This window comes from Bombyx mandarina, chromosome 23 (assembly GCF_030267445.1).
Source record: "Bombyx mandarina strain Sakado chromosome 23, ASM3026744v2".
In the NCBI taxonomy this organism is placed as follows: domain Eukaryota; kingdom Metazoa; phylum Arthropoda; class Insecta; order Lepidoptera; family Bombycidae; genus Bombyx; species Bombyx mandarina.
Genome location: NC_143229.1, coordinates 1,314,930 through 1,333,579, shown reverse-complemented (window position 1 = coordinate 1,333,579; position 18,650 = coordinate 1,314,930). Strand labels below are relative to the sequence as shown.

At 38.8% G+C, this 18,650-nt stretch overlaps 4 protein-coding genes across 6 annotated transcripts in view; 2 read left to right on the top strand and 2 right to left on the bottom strand.

The window, feature by feature from the left end:
* The window catches only part of gogo (thrombospondin-1 like protein golden goal), a 253,296-nt gene that overhangs the window by 97,423 nt on the left and 137,223 nt on the right, over nucleotides 1-18,650 (top strand). The window lies entirely within an intron of this gene.
* Nucleotides 1,719-2,404, top strand: LOC114242488 (uncharacterized). The gene has a single exon (XM_028173661.2). It carries the CDS (start codon nucleotides 1,759-1,761, stop codon nucleotides 2,335-2,337), a length of 579 nt encoding a protein of 192 aa, XP_028029462.1. The 5' UTR covers nucleotides 1,719-1,758; the 3' UTR covers nucleotides 2,338-2,404.
* On the bottom strand, nucleotides 4,322-9,977 carry LOC149500100 (uncharacterized). Its single transcript, XM_089737641.1, has 4 exons — nucleotides 9,932-9,977; nucleotides 8,537-8,831; nucleotides 7,412-7,649; nucleotides 4,322-4,792 (listed from the first exon to the last, which is right to left on the bottom strand). The coding sequence occupies exons 1-4, from the start codon at nucleotides 9,975-9,977 to the stop codon at nucleotides 4,562-4,564; spliced, it is 810 nt and encodes a 269-aa protein (XP_089593767.1). The 3' UTR covers nucleotides 4,322-4,561.
* Nucleotides 10,136-13,415, bottom strand: LOC114242529 (uncharacterized). The gene is made up of 3 exons (XM_028173716.2): nucleotides 12,122-13,415; nucleotides 11,367-11,622; nucleotides 10,136-10,824 (listed from the first exon to the last, which is right to left on the bottom strand). Exons 1-3 carry the CDS (start codon nucleotides 12,216-12,218, stop codon nucleotides 10,293-10,295), a joined length of 885 nt encoding a protein of 294 aa, XP_028029517.2. The 5' UTR covers nucleotides 12,219-13,415; the 3' UTR covers nucleotides 10,136-10,292.

Genomic DNA, 18,650 nt, shown 5'->3' with positions numbered 1-18,650 from the left:
ATTGTGACATCCCAGATTTGTCCCGATTCTAACTCTAGTCTCTATTCCCCCCAATCTACTGTACCAATTCTTGCCTCTACTCGTGGCAATAAGATTTAATGAGCTTGCACGCATTTTTACGGGTGCTGCCTACGTTTACCCAATAAGAAACGCGAGTTTAATCCTTTCTCGTAGTTTTATGTATTTTTTTTATGATCATCCAGGTGACCATTGATTACCATTGCTCACCTTGAAACATGCGATAGAGGTATCATAGTATAGTTATCTTGGTGACAACCTTCAGACCGCAGTGCTTTGAAGCAGAAATAGGCGGGTACCTTACCTACTGTTACCTACCTGTGTTCTTAATGTACCTACAGGTACATTAATAACACAAACGTTAGCTTCTAGTTGCTACATTTTAAAGTGCGATATTATAGTCCAGGAGCCAAGTACAATTTCGGTCAATTATTTCCTCTCGAGCGAAATTTCGTAAAATGCATTAGGGACCTATACTATGAATACTCGCGACCGTCGTCAGCTGCGACTCCGTGGGTGGGGCAGGCGGTGGCAGCCTTCCACGCATGGAGAAAAAAAAAGTTTTTTCAGTCATTTCCTCCCATTTGAAATTTTGTCAGATTATAGTTAACCTAGTATTTTGAAGGAAAAAAAAGTCAGCTGGCCATAACATGGTGGATTATACGTCAGCTGGCTGCTTGAACATGAAAAAAATATATTTATATTTTCAATGATTTCCTCTCAACTAAAAATTTACCTGGTGATCGTTTTTATTCTACTATGAATGAAAATTAATGTCAGCTTGCTGTATCTCAGTGGAAAGTTTGTCAGCTGGTACCTTAAAAGGTGTAACGCAGCAGCATCTATCACCTACTGAATCTTATCAGCTGACGACTTTTCCCTTGACTTACAGCTAGCTGATTTCTTTCATTATTTACTAGAGTATGTTAACACTCCTCTTATAAATTTTCGTCCGGGAGGAAATAACGTTTCTTAAGTTATTCGTCAGTATGCTTGATTTGACTGTTTTGATAAGAAATATGAAAGTTTGATAATGAAAGAAATGTTGGTAAGAGTAAATAGATTAATGAATAATTTATTGTAGCAAATTTTTTAAATTAATTAATTTTTATTTACATGAGTTGCTCAAAAATAACAATGAAAATCAATCATTTTCATTCTCGTGTAATAAAAATCAAACCCGCAAAATTATAATTTGCGTAATTACTGGTAGTAGGACCTCTTGTGAGTCCGCCCGGGTAGGTACCACCACCCTGCCTATTTCTGCCGTGAAGCAGTAATGCGTTTCGGTTTGAAGGGTGGGGCAGCCGTTGTAACTATACTGAGACCTTAGAACTTATATCTCAAGGCGGGTGGCGCATTTACGTTGGGTAAATGTGGTACGTACACCAGATGGGCTGTGAGCTCGTCCACCCAACAAAGCAATAAAAACAAAAAACAAAAAAACTTCAAAATTATAAGAAAGCAAGTGAGCACGAATGAAAACCCTAGTCTTAAATATGTAATTAATTAATTTAAAAGCGTGTCGTCTAATCATTACCGACGACATTGACCGTTCATTCATGGCGCTACAATGCCAACGTGACCAATGTCACTGTCCAACTACGTGACCAGCTTACCAACATCTCTTCTCACAACCTGATACCATTTATGACGAACAAAGACTCATAAAATATCTATCAGACTATAAAACGAACAGTTGATTATTGAACAGCATCAGTCAATCATTTTCAATCAACAATGAAGTTTCTTATTGTTATATTGATCGTCGCCGGTGTCTACGCTGAGCTACCTCGCTACAGACCTGCGAGGTTCAGACTCCAGCGTCAGGAATTGGCACCGACCACGACAGATTCACCGACGGAAGCCACTACTGAACCATCAGGGCCGTACCCAGCATCTGGATGGAAACCGACCGGGGCACCTTTCACATTACCCAACGAAACTCCCACTGATAGCTACGGACCACCTGAAGAAACTGCAGACCAAAGCGGGCCATACCCACCGTCGGGGTGGAAACCTGACGGGCCTGTTTTTGTGTTACCGAAACAGCAATCGCCTCCAGCAACCAGCTACGGAGTACCGGACAACGCCTATGGAGCACCGGCGACCGATGCTCCCACGACTGATAACCCTCAGGCTGAGAGATTGGAGGGCCCAGTGGAGGTGCAAAAGAGTGTTGGTTCATACTTCGTTTTGTTACCCAACGGACAGCTACAGAGGGTGGAATTCATGACGGAGAATGACATTCAGAATATGAAGTATTCCGCCAGACTACAGTTCAGGGAGCCAGCGCCCTTGATTGTCTTCAGACCTTGAGGGAACGTTTGGGATCGTTTATCGGATATAATGTATTGACAATAAAAATATGCTAATGGAACAAAAACCGTATCGGTTTTATTTGTTTGTACACTCCAATGAATTTAGTTTTATTCAATGTAATTTTAACAAGACGCATCCGTATCAAGTGGTACAATGATAAAGTTGTTTGAATTCTAGGGTAGGTTTCACGATTTTCACAACAAAGGAATATAATTGCGAGTATTTGTGTAATTATTATATAGACACTTCTTCCGGGAAGAACCCTAGGGAGTCCATTTGGAGGCTAGTTCAGCTGTCATTACAATACAATTGAGAATACCGTCTCATGTATCATGGTGAGCATTTTCAGGGTTGTTCTATAGGCTCTGAAAACCATTTATCTAGTGGGCTATAAGCTCGAGGTGACAACTAAATCACTTGGTGACAACCTTTTACTGCGTTTGAAGGACAAGAAAAACGATCCACTTATTTTTAAGTGCTTACCGATGCTGGCAGATTTCTTAAAGCAAACCGCTGTTCACATTGAAACACGTAATTTTAATACGACATTTTAGTGGCGGTAGGTCTTGTGAGTCGCACAGGTAGGTACTGTCCTGCCTCTTTCTGCCGTGAAGCAGAAATGCTTTTCGGTTTGAAGGGTGGGACAGCCGTTGTACTGTAAAAACTGAGACCTAAGAACTCATGTCTCGAAGTGGGTGGCGGTATTTACGTTGTAGATGTCTATGGGCTCCGTTAACAACTTAACACCAGGTCCACCCATCAAAACAATAAAAAAACCTAACTCTCAAAACAATATTCGTCTGTTCTAATCTCTGGACTAGAACGTACAGATGCTACGTAGCAGAAATAGTTATGATAGGTATACAGTGTTATAGTTCATTAATGAAACTACCCCCGTCTGTGTTTAATTGCGCCGTTCGGAATATGGCCCAGTTTAATTGCAACCCCATTCAGCGGAGAGAATATCCTTAAATGAAGAACGGCCTACATTGAAACCTTTGGCTCGAAAATAGATTGATATTTTTAATTGCACTAGCAAGTAGACGAAGCTCTCGATCGAGCTCTCGAGTTGACAATGCCAAAAACCAGAGAGGTATTTTTTACATCGCCTTCACAAGAATAATTAACAAAACAATGAGAAAATACATATAATACCGGTACAGAGTATACCAGTACTAATATAGAACACAGTTAATATAATATATGTACATAATTATATAAAGTAACATAAAATTAATCTAAACATTCAGGTGGTAGTTATAGTAATATTACACTAAATGGAAATCAATTAATGAATGTTAAATTGAATTTCGAGAATCGATTTATTTTGGCATAGTTTGAGACTTGATGAAAGCAAGTCACCGTCCTTGTCAAACTCGTCGTTGAAGAGTTCGACGAGCGAAGTAACCCTCAGACACAGCCCACTGAGTTTCTCGCCGGATCTTCTCAGTGGGTCGCGATTCCGATCCGGTGGTAGATTCTGCGAAGCACTGCTCTTGCTATCTTGCTTGTTTGCTTGATCAGAACGTATCGTTACTTTGTCAAAGTAAAAGCAGGAAAAAGCGGTAGTTTTTTAGTTTTTCATAACAACCGAAACTATGTCTGCTTATCTTTATATTAAAACGTCGTGGTGATAAAATACATAAATAAACAGCTTCGGATTCGATAGATGGCCGCTTCCCGGTGGACTCTTGCTCTTGCTTGTGAAATAATGATCATTAGGCATAAATATAAGAGTAATATGAGGCTTTAGAGAAGTTACTGTTTTTACGTCGTTGCGGTTTACCTGAAAGAATACGTATGACGTAGTTTACTTTAAAAATAATCTTAAAATTAATCTTTAGTAAATAGTCCCTCTGGTGCGTCATGAACTTGCTAGTGCTTACGAACGACGGTAAACACTTGTCATCACTTGTCATCGTTGAAAAAAAAACCTTTAATTTATTTAGCAACACATGACATAGGCAGGATGAGGTAAATATTACCTACCTCACAATACGATCTACAGCCAGTAATTCCGCACAATTTATAAAAGAAACATAATTGGTTTAAGTTCTTATGATACGATGTTATTATTTCTTTGGTGAAACTTTCTTTCTTTCATTCGGTATTACAAAATTAAAAAAATGCTTGTATTTGAACCATTGCATCTGACCTGCCAAGGTCGCACTGCCTTATCTTTTTGGCCATGAAGATTTCGTCTATTTTGAGCATAAAGATACTAACGTCTCTGAGCCACTGCAGCAAAGTAGTTGTCTTTGACGATCCAAAAATTGAAGACTTCCACTACGACGCCCCTAATGCTGACGTAAGCCATCAGCAAAGCTATCCAGGATGTGTCGCTTCTATCATATTTAGTGGATATATTATCTTTGTTGAAGCTGTGTACGTGTTTCTCTTGGCCGTCAATATATTCCAATATCGAAGCTGAAAGAACACGAGATATTTCGATTTTTTAACAAATTACGGAAATATATGATTAGGTATACAATTTGTATTAGGTAAGATGGGCAGAGATAAGTCTTCAATCCGAATCCAGACTCCTCGTGGTAGCCTAGGGCTTCGGAAACCAGCACGAGGGGCCTGTCGAAAACGTGCCGTGATGTATTTTCTTAATAGATTGGCTAATCACTCACCACGAACCGATGACCTCGTCGTATGGCGCCTTAGGAAGGGAGGTTTCAGGGTGGGGATATTGTAGGGACAGTAGGGGATGATGAGATACGCCGTGACAGCGCGACCGATCCGCGAATCTATCTTGCTAACTGAGAAGGGACAGATGTCAAGTCACGAATGCCCCGTCAATTCGCGTCCAATGTTGCCGTGTTAAATAACTCAAAACCCAAAGATTGGTTTCGAACAGATAAGTTTTCTGCACTTCATCCCTACACCCCACGTGTAAGGGCTGCTTAGTAAAAACCCTTCTCTCGCTCAATTCGCTTTAAGACAAAAATCGGGCTGTGTGAGCATTGACCTATCTACGCAATAAATGAATGAAAATATAATTACAAACACGAAGCTAGATAATTTTTTTTAATACGTATCGAAAATCCCTCATAAAAGTTAATAAAATTTTAACTGAATTTTTAAAAGCCATCATAATTTGCCAAGGTTCTAAATTCGAATAGACAGTTCCGTATCCGAGGAGATTTCCAAGCCTCAAAATATGCGATGAAGCATAAGCTAGTAGCATTTATCAAGGATTGAATGGGTACCGGCTGTCAAAGGTATCAAAAGCGATGGCAATTATTGCGGCGTCGATGGTACAAGATGTCCGCCGGGGATTAGCCGAGTTGACTGGCTCTTTGATGAATAGTTATACTGAGATATATGTATGTACGTGTTGATGCCTTTCAAACAGGAGTATTTTCCCAAAGGGAAGATAATTTAAAACCATGTTCTTTTGAGATGCGAGCTGTCAGGAAGTTAAACTGTGATGGCGTCTTATTTATTACTGTTTATTTAATAAATTTAAAATTTTAAGTAATCGTGACTAAATTTAACAGGAAATAATTTAGTTTTCAAGATGCGCAGGGAAAAACGTTTTTTTTGTCTTTTATATAAAATTAGATAAACTCACAGATCACCCGAGATAATTTAATATGTACCTACTTGGAACATTTATCGGGAAATAATTTAGTGTAGTAATTAAACTACTGTTTTATTGACGATATCTTGACTTCAGACAACGCGGTTATTAAATTACGAAATTATTTCGCGCACTGATCGTAAGGTATTTATTACTTTTTGGAACTAAGTCATTTATATTTCTTATTATTTTGGATAGACGGATACTCATCTGCGGCCTAGATAAAGTTTTCGGAACCCATAGACATGGACGTCGCCCCGCCTCATGACTTGAGGTCGAATTCTCTATTCTGCCGCCTATATCTGCCGTGAAGCAGTAATGCGTTTCGGCTCGAAGGGTGGGGCAGCCGTTGTAACTATACTGAGACCTTAGAACTTATATCTCAAGGTGAGTGGGGCATTTACGTTGTAGATGTCTATGGGCTCCAGTAATCACTTAACATCAGGTGGGCTGTGAGCTCGTCCACCCATCTAATCAATAAAAAAAACACACTGAAATACGACTGTAATACTCTTCAATTCCCTTTCTACATGCCCCAGTGCTTTAGGTATACACATAAGATTCTTGTGTCTTTAATGCCGATGGTCGATAATTTTCGGGCACAACGCTCATAATGAGGACTCCATTGAGCGGTTGTTGGTGCAAGGGTAAGTCGAGGGCAAAAGATCTCGCGGAGGATCTCCAACACGCTGGACCGACCTCATAAAATCTGCGAAACACCGTGCCACATGGCGTCGCATCGCGAGAGCATCGTTATCGCAGGATCCCACTTTAGCAAGACCACGACCACTTTATCAAGTGTGTACGACTAGGAAGAATGTCGATGGAATGATCTTTTTCTGTTACAAAGATTAAAATGGTTGCGAAACCATAAGATGAAATATTAAAAAAATCGTCTGACCTAAACTAAACAACGTTAGCTGTTTAAAATAAAATACCCAGAAATAAATTATTAGGTTTGTAGATTCTATTTCGTAATTATTTATTTTATTTGTATTAGGGCTTCAGGCACTTTGCAGCTTACCGTTTGGTAAATATTGTTCGAAACAGATCTGACGTGAAGCGGTGCCCGGAAGATAAACAATGCCGAGGTTTTGTTTACTTCTATTGTTCAGGTCAATTTTACAAAGTGCACTACTGCACTACATATATTATGTCGCAGAATGGACCGATATCTTCATTATTTCTTGACATTGTGTGCAGGGTGGGTAATCGCGCAAAAATCTTGCACAGTTATACCTTACGCGCAAAAATCTTGCGCAGTCATACTTATGTATCATACCTATTCTGGTGACCTCGAAGGGTCATACTAGATTCACCGGGCGAGTAGGTGAGCTCACGGGGCTCTAACCTATGGAGGGCATGAAAGTAATCACATGTAATTGACATTAATACTGGTCGGGTCAAAACGTCACGTAGGCATCGTACGATGTGGCGTTAAGTCGTGTGTGAGTACTTGCCTAACCACTATAGAACGATTACTATTCCTACGATACCTTGATTCCCGGTGTAGCCAACATCAACCAAGAACAAAATAGCGTAAATCACGTCGACAGCGATCATTGCCGTTCCGACTACGGTGAACGGCAGCAGAGAGAAGTGCGAGAGTCGGGATCGAGTGCTTTCAATCAAATTTACGATGCTGAGTATAAACCAAAATATGTGGAGGGTGATCCAAGCCTTGGTTTTGCTGTGAAAGATTATTTTTTTCGGTTCATTTCAGTAATACTCTTATAGAAAACGAGCGTTATAGATATCAGGTTGGCAGCGGCTTGGCTCTGCCCCTGGCATTGCTGAAGTCTATGAGCGACGGTAACCACTCACCATCAGGTGGGCCGTATGCTCGTCTGCCTACAAGGGCAATAAAAAAAAGGTTTTTATAGATTTTTCCACTAAAAAAAAACGATGCGCGTGCAACTTGGTGCACGTGAATGAATTGAAACTTCTTTTTCGATGTGTAGTATTATGGTTTTCTTCATTTTTCATCCTTAAATCAGATTACTCTTGTAATAGAGAATGCTGTGTATAAGAGATGCCACATACTCAACAATTATATTATATATTTTTTAAATTATAGATAGAAAAATAAATATGTATATTTTTTAAAATATGTGCTTCATTAAAATATTTGGACGCTACTCGTTGCTAACGCTCGCGCTGGCCTTTAACAGGTGTACTACGCGCATGCGTTCGAATGCCACGCATTCACTCTCGCTCTGTTTCTTTCTAGTATGGTAGCGTTAAATGTTTAACGCAACCTTGTGCGCCATTTCGATAAAGCGGCACGACATGAGAACCCTCTCATCGTGGCCGCCGGTAACTATATTCCCGATCCTGCGGACAGAATGGAAAGTAGTCGACGTCGCCTCAAACACGTCATTTCGGATCTTCTCAGTGCAGCGCTTTTACGATCCGGTGGTAGATTCTGCGAAGTACGGCTCTTGCTAGGGTTCGTTTTAGCAACGTCGTCAGGTTTGAGCCCCGTGAGCTCACTTACTAGTTAAGGTTACGCTGAAATAGCCTCTCAAGGTTATCAGCTTAGGTAGAAAAAAAGCAACGTTGTTGGAAGTCGCATTAGAAGTTTCACTTCAAAAAACAATTACCTACCTTCTGAAATCCGCTGCTATTTTGTTTTCGGATATCCAAAATATGGTTTTATAGCTTGTACCGTTGAAAAGGACTGTGTAATTATAAAAGTAAACTCGATTGCAGGCGACAGGGTCGTATAGATATAGTACTTTAATAAGGGTAGCCTCACTGAGATCTTCAATGTTAGGTGAATACGTGCAGACGAGGGTTGGCCAGGTTAATATCAAACAGACTATTGCTGAAACAATTTCAGGTTTGTAATTATTGTTACGCGCTGGGGTTGGGGATAAATAAATGTTCCACCAAAGTATAACTTAAAACTGTTTTCAACACTTAAAACACTCAACAAAGCCTTTAAAACTCTCAATTCGCTTCTTCCGCTTCGCTTCAGGTGATCCTTTTCTTGTTTCGCTTCGAGTAGTTCCGATTACTGACTGACTGCGTGCCATTCCTGCAACGCTTTTATAGTCGATACCTAATGCCCTACAATTATCGAGAATATTCCATACATATCTGGTATTGTTTCCGCTATCTGGCAATAGATGGCGTTGTACTTCTCGAGCGTTCAAGGTGCTACTAGATCCTTCGATATTCGTTCGACTATTCGGCGATAGGTGGCGTTACTCTTACCGGCGTAACATTACTTTAGGTTGATGACATGATGGCTCCGATATTTTTAATGAGTCACCAGAGCACCATATATAAATACCAAGATATGGAAGTCATATCTGTTTCACTTTTACGGTAGGCAGCGGCTTGGCTCTGCCCCTTGCATTGCTGAAGTCCATGGGCGACGGTAACCACTCACCATCAGGTGGGCCGTATGCCCGTCTGCCTACAAAGGCAATAAAAAAAAAAAAAAAAAACTCTTTGTACACAATGAATGGACCACAACCAGTTTTATGATAGGAGCTTTTTGTGACCCAGCTGAATAGCTTACAGTTCACCAGGTGCTAAATAAGTGTATCATAATATGGACATCATAAGATGTTCAAACACACAACTTGAAAGATAAACTGGAAATATTATTATCATGTATTGTGTTTTGGACAATACAAATTTGAGGAGTAGGTGCACTTAATGTAATTGAAAATTGCGAGTGTACACAGTATTGGCTTCAACTAAATCGTTTTTAAGAATAGGGATGTGACAAAGTGATTTTTTATTTATTTAAATGAATTGTTTCAAGTTTCGCTCGTAAAAAACTGGTAGATTTATGAGCATTAGGGATACACTACAGCTAACGTACATGGAAGACAGCTGAAGCTCTATTGAGGAAGGCTCGCACGGTACCACGAGGTATGCCATAAATTTGCGTGCTAGGAAATCTGCAAAAACTACTGTAAAAAATTCAAGAGTACCTTTCCTTGATCTGAAAACCTTGTACCAAATTAATATTAGTAATTGACTAACTCTGTATTAAAATGGCGATCATGCTCCAGAACGCTAGACTACTCATTTCGCTGAACAAAATCCATTTCAGCCGAATAAATTTACTGGATCTTCATCAAAATACGTTTCAATGACAATCTGCTGGGGCTAAACAATTTCAAGTGGGCCGTGAACTAATTTGGCGTCCGAGATTGGCCTGTCCCTGTTTCGATTACAGGTTAAAGTCTAAAATTAATGGCCTCTCCCTCCAGACGATGTGATAATCAAAATTTTAATAGCAATGTCCGACGAACGATCCGAATTCAATTTCCTTAGCGTTTCGACACAAAAACGTTACGTTCAAGATATTTGAATAAAAGAGAGAATTATTGCTAAAATCATTTTAATAGAATACGTTTTGAATTGTGTCTCTCATGACAAACGGCATTTCCTCGCCTCGTCTGTAGTACAAAACGTTTGTATCTATTGGCAAATTGGTTTTAGCATCGGGAATCGGAAAGTTGCTTCTGAATTTCGCGCGTTTACCAACTTCTTTCATCCTAATTTTATTTCTGATGGAGTAAATCAATTTGCACATGTACACGTTGAAGATTAGAATGACGATACCTCTGAGCCAGCATATTGAGGCAATTATAGGCAACCAACCGCCAAAGTCGTCGTAATTTCTAAGTTTGACCTCCATGCTCCAACCGCTGTATCTCATGATCATGCCTTTAGTTAAGCTCTGTTGGATATCAGCTATGTAGACTATTGCTATTGATATGTCACAGACGGTAATCAAGGATGTGATGTAGAAGAAAGTCGCCAAGGCGTACTTTGTGTGTTTTATTTTCGAACTGCCTCTCGTAAACATGACGAGGGCTAGAGCAGTTACGTTCCATATTAAATGAACACCAAAGCTAAAATTTACGTATCTTTGAACAGAAATCAATCAATAAATGGATGTAGATGAAAATTTATAACTGAACTTTTTTAATTTTTTTTATATTGCTTAGATAAGTGGACGAGCTTACGGCCCACCTGGTGTAAAGCGGTTACCGGAGCCCAGAGACATCTACAACGTAAAGGCCGCCACCCACCTTGAGACAAAAATTTTAAGGTCTCTCTTTTAACAGTACAAGAGCTGCCCGGCCGTTCAAACCGAAACGCCTTATTGCTTCACGGCAGAAAATACGCGGGGTGGTAGTACCTACCCGTGCGGACTCACAGGACGTCCTGCTATCAGTAATTACGCAAACTATAATTTTTCGGGTTTGATTTTTATTACACGATGTTATTCATTCACCGTGGGAGTCAATCGTGAACATTTGTTAAGCACGTATTGCATTGGAAAAAACCTGCTGGCGGGATTCGAACACCGATGCATCGGTAGATACGAATGCACCAGACATCTTAGAAGACTTTAAGTTGGACTGGACTCTAATGCTTATAGATTAAAGAGCAAAACTCAAATTACTTTCTAGTTTTTGCAGATAATCTTGTAGATACAGTAACTATAGCGGGACTCCATTTGATAGGTCTCACATTGAATCCTTTTGTGTCGTTGCTTAGACGGATATTGGTCAAGCCTTTAGATGCTCGAAGATTGTACCCACAAGTTTCAGAGTCGTAAAGGTACATTATCCGGGCCAGTATGTCATAGTCCAAAGTCGCATTGTCTGGAGACCAAACGCAGTAGATAATCGTAGCTGCTCCAAGGTAAACTAAAAAGCCTGGAAAAAGTATTAGAAGATTTCCATGGTTATTTGTGCTATACTCAAGTTGTTTAAATGATATTTTGTTTGAAAGTAAAGCATACAGAGTATGTACAACCCAGTGACTTTATTTTTATGGCTTTTATAGGTAGACAAGCGTACGGCCCACCTGATTGTGAGTGGTTACTGTCGTTCAGTTATGTTAGCAATGCCAGGGATACCAGGTCACTAAACACGACTTAGTATAATCTGCAAGCCTCGCTTGAAGCGGAGTATGTGATAGCGATCGGAAAATACCGTTGGGAGGAGTTCATTTCAGAGTTAAATGGTACGTGGCAAAAAGATCTTTGGAAACGGCCTATGGATGAGTACAGTGGTTCTAAACAGTATGGATGTTCTCAGCTCCGGTGGCGGGAGGTGCGATAATAAAACTTTCGTCTACTTCACACCCGGTATCGCTGGTTGAGACATATTTATATTTACGTTGGAGCGCGTAAGTTTTGAAAGATATCTTTACATTGAATGATCACAACAATTGAAATCCATGCGCATCTGTTCCTGTCCTTCGAAAATAATATCACTGGAGTTCGACTTATCAATGTTTGTCTTATCATAATTTTATTTTTCAAGTAGTTAAATAGTATTTATTAGTTATATAATAATGTGTAATAAAGAAAATGTTTCATTGACGTTTTGTCGTTTACACAATATCGTGTCATAAAAACATGTCAAATGTAGAGATCACATGTCAAATATTTGTCAAAGGTTAGTCCTGTTTTGAGGTTCAGAATTTTCTGAATAGCTTCATTTATTTTCTACTGATGTGCTCAACATTACAGGAAGAAAGGAAACTTCCTTTATTAAACTATATCTCCTATTAGAATAGTGAATTTCACAGTTGTTAAATATTGGTTGGCAGAACCACAACTCTTTAAGTTAATGTAAATTTCAATTTAATGTAAAATAAATACAATGAGAAAAAATTCTGTGTATTGGATTGTTCTATTATAGATAGTTTTTTACTTTTTTGTTTTAATAATTTTTTAACGGCCGTCTGGTGTAGTGGTAAGTGACATGGTCACTACATAAGGGGGTCGCGGGTTCGAATCCCGCCAAGGGAAGATATTTGTATGATAAATATAAATGTCTTTTCCAGGGTTATGGATGTATATTAAACATATGTATGTGTGTAATAAAAATCTTACATTTATTTCCGTTATCTGGTACATGTAACACAAGTTCTTTACGAACTTATCACGGGACCAGTTAACGTGGCGTGATTGTTAGTAAATATTTATATTTATTTATTTAACTCATTTATATAGTTTTTTTTCTTAATCAATGTTTCAAACATACGACTACTGGTCCATTCTAAATAATTATATCAGTCACAGTTTTTTTAATTGTACGACAGAAAAACGGGCTAGCCACAAGTACCTCGTTTTCATTGGTCTTTCTAAAATTAACAGTCCTTTCCGTATATTTGAACCCCAAACGTTTTTTACGGAGGACTTGTAATTCTATCTGAAAAGTCATTGTCACATAAATATTATGAGAGAATTCCACCGAAGGGAAGGTCAAAAGGCGACGAGGGCCGACAAATTAAAAAAAAATACTCCGGGAAGTAAAATCTTTTATATTTCACGAATTTACAGAAGAGTGTGTCCGGAAATATTCTTTGTTTGTCTTTATTTTGTCAATTAATGGTGTTTCCTTTAAGATATTTGACCGAGTTCTCAAAAAGTTAATTGATTAAAAAATAGTGAATGATGGGGTATTGAATCAAACAATTCCCATTAAAGTTACTGGCAGGAAGTATTTTTATTGCATCGGTGAATGAGCTCTCGGCCTGCCTGGTATTAAATTGTTGGGTCCATAGATATCACAACTTGAATATCACCATCCACTTTGGAATGAAATTTTATAGAAGCTGTTCCAAGAATCTGGGACGGATGACTGCATCGCGATAGAAATAGGTAGGATAGTATTGCCTTTTTTTTCGTCCCGGGCCAAACCTCATCTGAAGAATTATGGTACCTACCCGATTCAAAATACGCCCTCCCACCAGTAAACCCCAGATGGCGATCACAGTATGCTGCTGCAGTATGATGATCAGAGAGCTTTGTTGTTTATATTGTAAGCCTATACAGATGCCACCATCCTGAGTACTTAGTTAGTTGCTATACTCTGTTCAGTCAGTTAATTCTGTAGAACCGTGATTGGATTGCGAGTTCTTTCCCTCATCCAAGTAAAAAATAACCCGGTAATCCACACGCTCGCTGGTGGTAGGACCTCTTGTGAGTCCGCACGGGAAGGTACCACCACCCCGTCTATTTCTGCCGTGAAGCAGTAATGCGTTTCGGTTTGAAGGGTGGGGCAGCCGTTCTAACTATACTGAGACCTTAGAACTTATAGCTCAAGGTGGGTGGTGCATTTACATTGTAGATGTCTATGGGCTCCAATAACCACTTAACACCAGGTGGGCTGTGAGCTCGTCCAACCGTCTAAGCAATAAAAAATAAAAAAAACACTCCAATCTTAATCTGTTAGCTCTTGAATCATGATCTCTGTTATTTTCGATATTAAGCAATCGTGCGCTTACAGAGCAGCGTGGAGTATGATCTAACGTCTCAAGGGTGCAAGATACCAAGGTATAGTGGTAATCATGTTGGTATACCATGATCCTCGTCGAACTCTTCGATTACGACGAGCGAACTAACCCATAGACACAGCCCACTGAGTTTCTCGCCGGATCCTGAGTGGGTCGCGATTCCCTTTCCAGTGGCAGATTCTGCGAAGCACTGCTCTTGCTAGTGTTAGCAAAATCTTTCAGGTTGAGCCCGTGAGCTCACCTACCCGTCCGCGCGTAACTAGAATAACCTCTTAGGCTACCATTGAATAGGTAGAGAAAATATATCCATGGATTCTAGTCGCATCTTAATATTAAGTGGCGCATAGTTCTTTAGGCCGATCTGCCTCTTGCGGTTATTAAAAAAGAATAAGCAACAAATTAATTTAAACAAGACGTGCTCGAAAATTGACTTTTCATTTCACAATTAAATTTTACTCCCACGCGTCCGTCAAGTTTACAAGCAAATAATGTAACGGTAAATTCAATTAACGAAAAACACATTTCGTTATTATGAAGCCAGGCCAAAGCCAAACATTAATTTAGATTTGAAAAGTTATAAAACGTAAACAAAGCCTAAATCGAGTGGTCTTTTAATACTTGCTCATCCGCGCGATTATTGCTATTCGGCCTAATCGAGGTACTCTTTTTTTATTTTTATTGCTTAGATGTGTGGACGAGCTCACAACGGCTGCCCCACCCTTCAAACCTTCTTATTATGTTATGCAATAGTCATAATAAAACAATTGTCTACTAGATTGTAAAAACGTTTGATTCAATAGCGCACAGACAGACAGATGTTATCAAGAAACTCGAGACGGCTGGGCACGAGTCTGCTAATCAAAACAATGAACAGACTCATGTTCCCCTGACCTGTGTGCTTAGTGCGAGTTTGTTAACGTTCTCGATAGCGTTAAAGTCAAGGGCGGATCCAGCTTTGGCGTTCCCAAACGTTTGCCATTATACAAAGTTATTATATTATATTAAATTATTTAAATATTGAAGGTATGTAGTTACTTTTGTTAGTAATCTGTATGGTGACAAAATATATAAATAAAATCATTATATTCAATTAGTGGTCCACCTAAGTCCTGGAACCAGCTCAGGGGGGGGTTATGACCCCCATGACCACCCCCCCTGGATCCGCCATTGGTTAAAGTTGACCTTAGTCTACGTTTACTGCTAGGGGCGCTGTTCAAACTGCATACTTACAAATTTGAGATAACTTTTACGCTTTCGAGAACGTTAAAACTCGCACTAAGCACATTGAAGGCATTAGGGATTAATTAAGTTAAATCTATATATTAATACGTGAAGCAAAAACTTTGTACCCCTTTTTACGAAAATTGCGCGGACGGAGGAGTATGAAATTGCACACACTTATAAAGAGTATAGGGAAGGAGTGCAGAATCTTATTTTTTTTTTAAATAATGCATAAAAAATGCATTAAATCAACAAAAAAAGGCATTACACACATTACCGTGTATTTGACACCCACACGCATGCATACTATTTGTTTATTGCTGAAGTCTGTGGTCTAATTATGAATAAATTAATATTGTTTGTCTTTGATATTATTTGTCTATAGTGTATTTTTGTTGAAATCTGTGATTATAGAAGTATAATAAATAGTCTTTGACAGTAAAACCATAATAATGTTCAAACTTATTATTTAAATTCATTATAGTCGAATTTCGACTACTGCGGGACCACTGGTTAAGTGAGTTATGTAAGTTAAATTGCATTGACAATAACTAAATACATATTGTATGCTTTTCCCCAAATGCGTATTCAAGACTCGTCACACATTCTCTATACGATAATATGAGTATGTTGCGTTCCACAGCTGTACGTGGCCTGTTCAAACATCAATGGACAGTGTACGTGGCTTGTATTGTTTGTATGCATTGTCTACTATACAGATTGTATACACAGAACCACTAAGCAATTGAATTATGTAGATATTCTCAGATTAAATTGAGAATGCACGTGTATTTAGCACTACAATCGAGAATCAGTCAGAGCATGGTAAGCGTGGATTAATTCTTTGGATTTTTGAGGTGAAGTGGTGAATTTTCTTAATATTCGTATAGTTAATGAAGATATCGAGGGGTGAAAGGTTATTGTGGTTTAAGCGAAATTTTGCTTGATACGCAACGTTTATCTTTGTAATTAAAGGTCCGTTTTATTTAGTATTAGTATCAACAATTCAATGTTGTTAATTGAACTTCAATTATGTTTACCCCATTCAAATGGCTGAAGTAGTTTTTTTTTGTTATGAAATTTTTCCAAATTTTAATCTTTGAAGGGGTGAGCCGCCCCTGTATAAATGCAAGAATGTCGCTTAAATCAAACACCGTTTCATCCCTCAATATGTAGTTTAAAAAATACCGAATTAATATTTCATGTTTTTTTTATTCTTATTTAAAAAAAAATATTATTATCGGTTTTAGATATACGTTTGCTAATTTTACTATTTACGAGAACAAACCGCACCATAACTGGACTTCATTAAATATATAACGGCCACAAACGTCCCAGAAGCATTTAAATTTTCAAATACTTAAACATGTCGGAGACGGTCATTAGTTTGGTAGCTAAACGAAACGCAGCACGATTCCCGAGAGATGGCAGCACTTTGTGCTACGACAGAGCCTAGCCGATGGGAGTAGACGCCATCACACTTACCAACCAGCCTTGTTGAAGAGCGGTGCCTCCGTCCTAAGAACTGCCATTCGTTTTCATTTGCTAACGTCAAGAGAAGATTTCTAAATTGTTCTAAGACAACAAACATGATTGGTGTACTCAATATTTCTCTTAGCTCGATCACCCTATTCGCCTCTAGGATGTCTGACGATTGTGTTAGTTAGTAATTGTGGCTTCTTCGGCATACATATATGTATGTATGTCTAACGGCCTATGTCTATTTTCACGGCCGTCTGGTATAGTGGTAAGTGACATGGTCACTACACAAGGGGGTCGCGGGTTCGAATCCCGCAAGGGAAGATATTTGTATGATAAATATAAAAATGTCTTTTCCAGGGTTATGGATGTATATTATATATATGTATGTGTATAATAAAAATCTTACATTTATTTCCGTTATCTGGTACCTGTAACACAAGTTCTTTACGAACTTATCACGGGACCAGTTACCGTGGCGTGATCGTTAGTAAATATATATAAGTTTATAATATATATGTATGTACTATCTTGTTTGCTTAGAATACGCAACCCGTAAAACAATAGGGAGACCCTTGAACCAAAGTCGCGTAAACTTACTAATGATATCGCGGTGTTCAATATTCATTGCTGACTGAACAACACAGCCCTTTGTTTGAAGCCGCATTGTATGCGCTTGTATGGATTTGCCTCGTTAAGATTTGTTGATGTGGTTACGTAGGAGACGTCATACACTATTGCGCTATATTGTTTGGATATTTAGATATTAATACGCTTTTATTATTAGCTTCAGACGTGTTTGTAACGGAATATTTGAACATGATTGACCCATGATGAACGTCGAAACTTGGTATACTTATTAAGGGCCGATGACAATTCAAAATAAAAAACAAAATTGAAAAAAATTATTTAAATAATTGAAATGCAACTAAAAAATTAAAAATAAATAATAGTTTAAAAAAACTAACAAAATACGCTTTTATAGAAAATCCCACTAAAAAATAGAAAATAAAATGTAATATTTTTTATTATTTCCTATTTCTGTTTTATTCGTGGATTGTTTTCAGCTGTGCGCTTAAATTGTTTTAGGCAAAAGAACGGGTCTCCTTACGTGCTACACCTCATTGATAGGCTCTTAAGAGCTTAATCCTTTTCCGCAAGTAAAATTCAATGACCGAACTTTTTTCTTCCTCTTATAGTGACTTCAGAGGGCTTATGCTAGATTCATCGAACGAATGGAGAAAGATAGTTTGTAAAATGGTCTCTGTTAATTGTATGCACGTATTGTAATGTTTGCTTCTCGAATTTTTTTTTTTTTTTTTTTGCTTTTATGGACGAGCTCACAGCCCACCTGATGTTAAGTGGTTACTGGAGCCCATAGACATCTACAACGTAAATGCGCCACCCACCTCGAGATATAAGTTCTAAGGTCTCAGTATAGTTACAACGGCTACCCCACCCTTCGAACCGAAACGCATTACTGCTTCACGGCGGAAATAGGCGGGGTGGTGGTACCTACCCGCGCGGACTCCCAAGAGGTCCTACCACCAGTGATTACGCAATGCGCATAATGCGGGTTTGATTTTTATTACACGATGTTATTCCTTCACCGTGGAAGTCAATCGTGAACATTTCTTGAGTACGTATTTCATTAGAAAAATTGGTACCCGCCTGCGGGATTCGAACACTGGTGCATCGCTTCATACGAATGCACCGGAAGTCTTATCCTTTAGGC

Coding starts and splice junctions, on each gene's coding strand:
- LOC114242488 (XM_028173661.2), top strand. CDS start 1,759: ATGAAGTTTCTTATTGTTATATTGATCGTCGCCGGTGTCTACGCTGAG.
- LOC149500100 (XM_089737641.1), bottom strand. CDS start 9,977: ATGAGTAGTCTAGCGTTCTGGAGCATGATCGCCATTTTAATACAGA. Junction 8,832..9,931: donor GATCGCCATTTTAATACAGA/GTTAGTCAATTA, acceptor AACAGTTTTAAG/TTATACTTTGGTGGAACATT. Junction 7,650..8,536: donor ATAGCAGCGGATTTCAGAAG/GTAGGTAATTGT, acceptor AGAGTATTACTG/AAATGAACCGAAAAAAATAA.
- LOC114242529 (XM_028173716.2), bottom strand. CDS start 12,218: ATGATAAGACAAACATTGATAAGTCGAACTCCAGTGATATTATTTTCG. Junction 11,623..12,121: donor AATTGTTGTGATCATTCAAT/GTAAAGATATCT, acceptor TACTTTTTCCAG/GCTTTTTAGTTTACCTTGGA. Junction 10,825..11,366: donor TTATCTGCAAAAACTAGAAA/GTAATTTGAGTT, acceptor TTCTGTTCAAAG/ATACGTAAATTTTAGCTTTG.